Source organism: Simochromis diagramma, unplaced genomic scaffold, assembly GCF_900408965.1.
Source record: "Simochromis diagramma unplaced genomic scaffold, fSimDia1.1 OVJJ01000802.1, whole genome shotgun sequence".
In the NCBI taxonomy this organism is placed as follows: Eukaryota; Metazoa; Chordata; class Actinopteri; order Cichliformes; family Cichlidae; genus Simochromis; species Simochromis diagramma.
In genome coordinates, this window is record NW_024387492.1 from 24,762,888 (window position 1) to 24,772,240 (window position 9,353).

Genomic DNA, 9,353 nt, shown 5'->3' on the forward strand with positions numbered 1-9,353 from the left:
TCCACAGGTGATGAAATTAAGATTAATTTCAAAAGAGTTTGCATGTTCTCCCTGGGTTTGCGTAGGTTCTCTCAGGTCCTCCCATAGTCCAAACACATGCAGTTTCTAAATTTCCCATAGGTGTGAATGTGAGTGTGAATGGTTGTCCTGTAACACAGCAGTCTCCAACCCCCGGGCCACGGACCGTGAGTCGTATGGTACCGGGCCGCGAGAGTTGAGGCTTGGGTGTGAAATGTATGGTTTTCAGGGTTTTTATTGTTTTTAGCGTTATTTTGTTATCGTTTTTATCGTTAACTCGGTTTTCCTGGGTCTTTTCACGTGTGTTATGAATAAATCTTATTTTTTTCTGTACCGGTACTAGTTTTATTTTGTTGTATTTATCTGCGACACCTTAAAAGCTGGTCCGTGAAAATATTGTCAGGCATAAACCGGTCTGTGGCGCAAAAAAGGTTGGGGACTGCTGCTGTAACAGACTGGCGACCTGTCCAGGGCGTACCCCACCTCTTGCACTAAGACAGCTGGGATAGACTCCAGCCCCCCCGAAATGGAATTAATGGATGGAGAGAAACAGTTAAAAATTCCTGCTTCATTCTGTTGGCACATTAGAGTGGATTTTATATCAATCACATCACAAAAAACGGCAGTAATATCATCAAGTGAACTAATCCATAATTTTGTGGGTTTTTTTTTTTTTTTTTATTAATTTACATTAAAACAGGAAAATCTGCACACATGTGGAGAGAGTCTGCACCAGCAGTGAAGCACACAAAAACAAGACATGCATACTAACTTACTGTTTTCATATTTGCTATCATCATGTTATTATACATGATATATTAATGCAATATCAATGTTGTGTTAATATTTTAACAGACGTTTACAGGATATCTAAGGATATAATTAAATGTTTGTTAAGTGATTGTGACGGTGGATGTTAAAGGGTAGAGGATATGCAGGATGAGCTCCAGGGAGGATGCAGTCTAAATGCAGACATGTTGGGACTATCAGCAGCAGATAAGCGGTACAACTTCACTTTTCCTAAAATGGATTCTAACAGCCAAAGGTCCTGAATCTGCCCTCATGGTGCATTCACTTGATCAGACAGATTTAGTTCAGCTGTCATCTCCTAATTTGGTCCACAGGGAGTCTTTATAAATATCACCTGCTGTGAGGAGACTGCAGTTCTCTATCAGCTTCAGCAGGAAAACTCTCTCACTTAGTTTGTTCTCTCCTCTGACTGCCAACGTTCTCCACCCTAAAGCATGGGCGACTCTCTGATGGCCGAGTTTGGGAAGGCTGCTCCTTACCTGAGGAAGTCTGAGAAGGAGCGTCTGGAGGCTCAGACCAGACCCTTTGACATCAAGACTGAATGTTTTGTAGTCGACACTAAAGAAGAATATGTCAAAGGAAAAATCCTGAGCAAGGACGGAGGGATGGTGACGGTCCAGAAGGAAGATGAAACAACGGTGACAGTGAAGGAATCTGACACTCACCCCCAGAACCCACCCAAGTTTGATAAAATCGAAGACATGGCAATGTTTACATTCCTCCACGAGCCCGCCGTGCTGTTTAACCTCAAAGAGCGTTACGCAGCCTGGATGATCTATACCTACTCCGGGCTCTTCTGCGTCACTGTCAACCCCTACAAGTGGCTTCCTGTTTACGATGCTGAAGTGGTGGCTGCCTACAGGGGGAAGAAGAGGAGCGAGGCCCCTCCTCACATCTTTTCCATTTCTGATAATGCGTACCAGTACATGCTGACAGACCGGGAGAACCAGTCTGTCCTAATCACCGGAGAATCTGGAGCAGGAAAGACTGTGAACACCAAGAGAGTCATTCAGTACTTTGCCAGCATTGCTGCAGTTGGTGGTGCAAGCAAAAAAGACAGCAGCAAGGGGACTCTGGAGGATCAAATCATCCAGGCAAACCCGGCACTGGAGGCCTTTGGCAATGCCAAAACGTTGAGAAACGACAACTCGTCGCGTTTTGGAAAATTTATCCGAATCCACTTTGGCACGAGCGGTAAGCTGTCGTCTGCTGACATAGAGACGTATCTGCTGGAGAAGTCACGAGTTACCTTTCAGCTAAAGGCCGAAAGGAATTACCACATATTTTACCAGATCCTGTCCAATCAGAAGCCAGAGTTGTTGGACATGCTGTTGATCACCAACAACCCATATGACTACTCCTACATCTCCCAAGGAGAGGTAACCGTTGCTTCCATCAACGACTCGGAGGAGCTGATAGCCACCGATGGTGCCTTTGATGTGCTTGGCTTCACTCCAGAGGAGAAAATGAGTGTCTACAAACTAACCGGTGCCATTATGCACTACGGCAACATGAAGTTCAAACAGAAGCAGCGTGAGGAGCAGGCTGAACCTGATGGAACTGAGGCTGCTGATAAATCAGCTTACCTGATGGGGCTCAACTCTGCTGATCTCATCAAAGGGCTTTGCCACCCCCGAGTTAAGGTAGGAAATGAATATGTCACCAAAGGGCAGAGTGTGGACCAGGTTTACTATGCCATTGGTGCTCTGGCTAAGTCAGTGTATGAGAAGATGTTCAATTGGATGGTGGTGAGAATAAACCAATCACTGGACACCAAACAGCACCGTCAGTACTTCATAGGAGTGCTGGACATCGCCGGGTTTGAGATCTTTGATTTCAACACCTTTGAGCAGCTGTGCATCAACTTTACCAACGAGAAACTGCAACAGTTTTTCAACCACCACATGTTCATCTTGGAGCAAGAAGAGTACAAAAAAGAAGGAATCGAATGGGAGTTCATTGACTTTGGCATGGACCTCCAGGCCTGCATAGACTTGATTGAGAAACCTCTGGGGATCCTGTCCATTCTGGAGGAAGAATGCATGTTTCCCAAAGCTAGCGACCAGACCTTCAAGGCCAAGCTCTATGACAACCATCTGGGCAAGAACAAGATGTTTGAGAAGCCACGGCCAGCAAAGGGGAAAGCAGAGGCTCATTTCGCCCTTGTTCACTATGCCGGGACAGTGGACTACAATATTGCTGGCTGGCTGGTCAAAAACAAAGACCCCCTAAATGAGACAGTGGTTGGTCTATATCAGAAATCCTCTCTGAAGCTTCTCAGTCTTCTGTTTTCAAACTATGCAGGAGCTGATGGAGGAGACAAGGGAAGTGGAAAAGGAGTCAAGAAGAAAGGCTCCTCCTTTCAGACGGTGTCTGCGCTTCACAGAGAAAACCTGAACAAGCTGATGACAAACCTGAAGACCACTCATCCACACTTTGTCCGCTGTCTGATTCCTAATGAGAGGAAAATTCCAGGAGTCATGGACAACTGCCTCGTGATGCACCAGCTGCGCTGTAATGGGGTCCTGGAAGGCATCCGGATTTGTAGGAAAGGTTTCCCAAACAGGGTGCTCTATGGAGACTTCAAACAGAGGTACAGGATCTTGAATGCATCCGCCATCCCAGAGGGTCAGTTCATAGACTGCAAGAAAAGTACTGAAAAGCTGTTAGGATCGCTGGACATTGACCACACTCAGTATAAGTTTGGTCACACAAAAGTCTTCTTTAAAGCCGGCCTGCTGGGTACACTGGAGGAGATGCGAGATGAGCAACTCTCTCGAATCATCACCAGGATCCAGGCCAATGCCCGAGGGCTCCTCATGAGGAAGGAGTTTATTAAGCTTGTGGAACGTAGAGATGCCCTAATGGTCATTCAGTGGAACCTTCGGTCTTTCCTTGGGGTGAAAAACTGGCCCTGGATGAAGCTCTTCTTCAAGATCAAACCCCTGCTGAAGAGTGCAGAGTCTGAGAAGGAAATGGCCAACATGAAGGATGAATTCAACAAGCTAAAGGAAACTCTGGTGAAATCAGAGGCAAGACGAAAAGAACTGGAGGAGAAAATAGTGACTCTCCTCCAAGAGAAGAATGATCTGACTCTGCAGATTCAGTCTGAACAGGACACCCTAACAGATGCTGAGGAACGCTGTGAACAGCTGATCAAGAGTAAGATTCAACTGGAGGCAAAGCTAAAAGAAATGACAGAAAGACTGGAGGATGAAGAGGAGCTGAACGCTGATCTGACAGCAAAGAAACGCAAGCTTGAAGATGAATGTTCAGAGCTGAAGAAGGACATCGATGACCTGGAGCTAACGTTAGCTAAGGTGGAAAAAGAGAAACATGCTACAGAGAATAAGGTGAAAAACCTGATGGAGGAGATGGCTTCACAGGATGAGAACATCACAAAGCTAACCAAAGAGAAGAGGGCGCTGCAGGAGGCTCACCAGCAAACTCTGGATGACCTGCAGAGTGAAGAAGACAAAGCTAACACTTTGACCAAAGCTAAAGCTAAGCTGGAGCAACAAGTGGATGATCTGGAGGGATCGCTGGAGCAAGAGAAGAAAGTCAGGATGGACCTGGAGCGCTCAAAGAGGAAGCTCGAGGGAGACCTGAAACTGATCCAGGAGAACTTGATGGACTTGGAGAATGACAAGCAGCAGCTGGAGGAAAAACTCAAGAAGAAAGACTTTGAGGTCACCCAAATAACTTCAAGACTAGAAGATGAGCAGATTGCATCAGTTCAGCTCCAGAAGAAGCTCAAAGAAAGCCAGGCAAGAATTGAGGAGGTGGAGGAGGAGCTGGATGCTGAGCGAGCAGCCCGGGCCAAGGTGGAGAAACAGCGTTCTGATCTTTCCCGTGAGCTTGAGGACATCAGTGAACGTCTAGAGGAAGCTGGAGGAGCCACATCAGCTCAGGTGGAGCTGAATAAAAAGAGAGAAGCTGAGTTTCAGAAGCTGCGTAGAGAGCTGGAGGAATCAACCCTCCAACATGAGGCCACCGCTGCCACCCTGAGGAAGAAACATGCTGACACCGTCGCTGAACTGGGAGAACAGATTGATAACCTTCAGCGTGTGAAGCAAAAACTGGAGAAGGAAAAGAGTGAGCTGAAGCTAGAGCTCGATGATTTGTGCTCAAACATGGAAAATGTAGTAAAGACAAAGGCAAACTTTGAGAAAATGTGCCGAACAATGGAAGACAACATGAATGAGTACAAGAGCAAATGTGAGGAGGCTCAAAGGACCATCAATGACCTGACAACCCAGAGGGCCAAGCTCCTCACTGAAAATGGTGAGCTTGGCCGGCAGCTGGAGGAGAAGGATTGTCTGATATCACAGCTTACTCGAGGGAAGAACTCGTACAACCAGCAGATGGAAGATCTGCGCAGACAGCTGGAGGAAGAACTAAAGGCAAAGAACGCTCTCGCCCATGCTGTTCAGTCTGCTCGTCATGACTGTGATCTGCTCCGAGAACAATTTGAGGAAGAGCAGGAAGCCAAGGCTGAACTGCAGAGAGCTCTGTCTAAATCCAACACTGAAATCTCTACATGGAGGACCAAATATGAAACGGACGGCATCCAGAGAACTGAGGAGCTGGAAGAAGCAAAAAAGAAGCTGGTTCAGAGACTGCAAGAGGCCGAGGAGGCCATTGAGGCTGTGAACGCAAAGTGTTCCTCCCTTGAGAAAACCAAACACCGCCTCCAAAATGAGATTGAAGACCTCATGCTGGACCTTGAGAGATCTAATGCGGCATCCGCAGCACTGGACAAAAAACAAAGAACCTTTGACAAAGTCTTGGCAGAGTGGAAGCAAAAATTTGAGGAGTCGCAGTGTGAGTTAGAGGCATCTCAGAAGGAGGCTCGATCTCTGAGCACTGAGCTCTTCAAACTCAGGAATGCCTATGAAGAATGTCTGGATCAATTTGAGACAATGAAGAGAGAGAATAAAAATCTCCAAGAAGAAATCTCAGACCTCACTGACCAGCTGGGAGAAGGTGGCCGCAGCGCCCACGAACTAGAGAAGATCAGGAAGCAACTTGAACAAGAAAAGGTTGAGCTACAGTCGGCGCTGGAGGAAGCTGAAGGTTCCCTGGAGCACGAAGAGAGCAAGATCCTCAGAGCTCAACTGGAGTTTAACCAAGTGAAGGCTGACATGGAGCGCAAGCTGGCCGAGAAGGACGAGGAAATGGACCAGGCCAAGAGGAACTACCAACGTATGGTGGAATCACTCCAGTCCTCTCTGGAGTCCGAAACCAGGAGCCGAAATGAAGCCATGAGAGTCAAGAAGAAGATGGAGGGTGACCTCAATGAGATGGAGATTCAGCTGAGCCAAGCTAACAGGCAGGCAGCTGAAGCCCAGAAACAGGTGAAAACCCTCCAGGCGTTCCTGAAGGACACTCAGCTGCAACTAGATGATACCCAGCACGGCAACGATGACCTAAAAGAAAACATTGCTCTGCTTGAACGCCGAAACAACCTCATCCAGGCTGAACTGGAGGAAGTGAGAGCCGCACTCGAGCAGACCGAGAGAAGTCGGAAACTGGCCGAACAGGAGCTGACCGAGGCAACGGAGCGAATGCAACTCCTACACTCCCAAAACACCAGCCTGATCAACCAGAAGAAGAAGCACGAAGCAGACCTCCTACACCTGCAGTGTGAAGTGGAGGAAGCCATACAGGAGAACCGCAATGCTGAGGAGAAGGCAAAGAAGGCGATCACAGATGCAGCCATGATGGCTGAGGAGCTAAAGAAGGAGCAGGACACCAGTGCCCATCTGGAGCGCATGAAGAAGAACATGGAGCAGACCATCAAAGACCTGCAGCACCGTCTGGATGAGGCTGAGCAGATCGCCATGAAGGGCGGCAAGAAGCAGCTCCAGAAACTGGAGGTTCGCATCAAAGAGCTGGAGAATGAGCTGGAGGCAGAGCAGAAGAGGGGAGCCGAGTCCATCAAGGGAGTTCGCAAGTACGAGCGCCGCATCAAAGAGCTCACCTACCAGACCGAGGAGGACCGCAAGAACATGGCCCGCCTCCAGGACCTGGTGGACAAGCTGCAGCTGAAGACCAAGTCCTACAAGAGAGCGGGCGAGGAGGCAGAGGAGGCGGCCAACATCAACATGGCAAAACTACGCAAGCTGCAGCACGAGTTGGAGGAGGCAGAGGAGCGGGCCGACATTGCCGAGTCGCAGGTGAACAAGCTGAGGGCAAAGACTAGGGATGGATCGTCTAAAAAGGGCCTGGATGAGTGAGGAACAGGAACAGGAAGTGCACATCGCAGGTGAGAAGAGTCAGTGACATAGTCAGAGCTCTGTAAACAATACGGTCTATCAGGTTTAATGGAACCCTAATAAATAATTTCCAAATAATGTTTATGCATTTTAATTGAACATTTACAAACAGAAAGAACAAGATAATAAGATCATAAATAATGTTTAATAGCACTACAGACCTAAGGACCTAATCCGTTTTAAATTCATTACCACAGCTATTGTAAAGTTAAACCACAACACTTTAGCAATTTTCAAACTTTCCATCAGTTTGAGTTGAATAGTTTCTGCTGATGAGATGTTCTTCACACTAATGTGTTATGAATCATTCCTGCTGTGTTTTTGTTTCTGTCTTTTACATTGTGTTTATTATTTTAAAACATCTGATCTATTAAATATATATACACAGCATTAAAACGCATGACATTAATGCTGTTTTACTCATGAGTGTGTATAAATCCTCGTCTGTGGCCTTAACAGCACAGATTTATTTCTGTATTTTTTTCATGTTTATGTCATTAATGTTTGAATCTGTTTCCTCCCACAGATGTTCCTGAAGCTGAAGCTGAAACCGTCACCTCCCTAATCAGTAATTAGTATTTGATGTATTGATTATTCTGCTGATCATGAGTTCTCTGAAGCTTTTCATTCACTTGATGTTTAAGGATGTTTAGTATGTTTATGCTCACTCCAGTAAAACACATCTAGCATCACAGAGACTGAAATAAATCAAGTTCTGCTTCCATACTGTTGTTTTAAATTTGGTATACCTGCAGCTGAGGATTTTAAACCAATACTTGGGTTAATTGATTGTTTCAGGTTCGTATTCTTCTCTGATTCACAGTTTTGAAATGATTTTCAGAAACTCAGATTTTCCTGTTTCAGCAGTTTTCAGTCAAATCTTTGGGAGAGATCTCTTTGCTTTGATTCTTTCTCTGCTGAACTTTGTTTGTTTGCTTTACTGCATTTCTTTGAATGCTGAAGTGTTGATGTTATTAATGTGAACATCAATAAAGTCCCAGCTGATCCCTGAAAACTGATTTCTGATTTCAAATCACGTGACATCGATAAAACTGAACTTTTAACTGATGATGTTTGAAATGTGAATCAATCTAAAAGCTTGTGTGTGTGTGGATGCGTGTATACCATGTTTAGATATCTTATGGGGACCAAATGCCCATCCCCAGAAGTTTGAAGGCATGTTTGAGGCTCAAAATATGGTTTTAGTGTCAGGGTTACAGTTAGGTTATGGTTAGGTTTAGGCATTCATTTTAGGCTACATCCACACTAGCCTGAATAGATTTGAAAACGGCGTTTTCATCTGAAAACGCTCCGCGTCCACCCTTGCGTTTTGAGTTGTTTTCAAAGAGTTGCACGTCCACACTAAAACGGCCGAAAACGCTGACGTTGCAGCGTGAAACGCAAGACAACTCGACCTGCGTCATTTCCCTCTGCCGTTTACTTACATACTTGCTCTTTGAAACATGGCAGCGAAATGAAAAGACAAAGCACCGAATTCTTGGTTTAAGTGGTCACATGACTGCATCACATGACCAACATGCGTCAAGTTTTCAAAAGTCTGCGTTTTCGAGTGTCCACACTGTGATGGGACAGCTCTGTTTTGAAATGTATGTGTTTTCGAGTGTCCACACTGTGACGGGACAGCTCCGTTTTGAAATGTATGCGTTTTCAATACGCTGTGTTTTTCCTTGGGGAAAATGCCGTCTCAGTGTGGACGGGAGGCCAAATAGGAGAGAAAACAGTGCGTTTTCAAACAAAAATGCAGTAGTGTGGACGTAGCCTTAGATGGTTAGGGTAAGCGCTTAGGAAAAGGGTTATGTCAATTAGATCTTCCCACAGGATATGAAAACAAGTGTGTGTGTTTGTATGTGTGTGAAAAACAATTTATATATGTATATATATATATATATATATATATATATATATATATATATATATATATATATATATATATTAGGGGTGCAACGATACACAAAATTCACGGTTCGGTTCGGTTCGATACTTTGGTGTCACGGTTCGATATTTTTTCGATACAAAAAAAATTCATGCTTTTTTAATTTGTCATTTATTAAAATTATAAATATATATTTTAACTCAAAAGTACAGTTTTTAAATTTAATGTTGCTGAAACAACAAAGTCATAAAAAAATAAATCTATCTGATCGAGAAATCACTCATCTTTGGAAAAGAGTTTATTACAGAGAAATGGCTCTTTCCAAAATAAAAGCTATACTATACGCTTCTTCT

At 45.0% G+C, this 9,353-nt stretch overlaps 1 protein-coding gene across 1 annotated transcript; it reads left to right on the forward strand.

The window, feature by feature from the left end:
- The first annotated feature begins 982 nt into the window (after positions 1-982).
- myh6 (myosin, heavy chain 6, cardiac muscle, alpha) lies at positions 983-8,914 on the forward strand. Its single transcript, XM_040018368.1, has 2 exons — positions 983-7,096; positions 7,633-8,914. The coding sequence occupies exon 1, from the start codon at positions 1,263-1,265 to the stop codon at positions 7,065-7,067; it is 5,805 nt and encodes a 1,934-aa protein (XP_039874302.1). The 5' UTR covers positions 983-1,262; the 3' UTR covers positions 7,068-7,096; positions 7,633-8,914.
- The last annotated feature ends 439 nt before the right edge of the window (positions 8,915-9,353 follow it).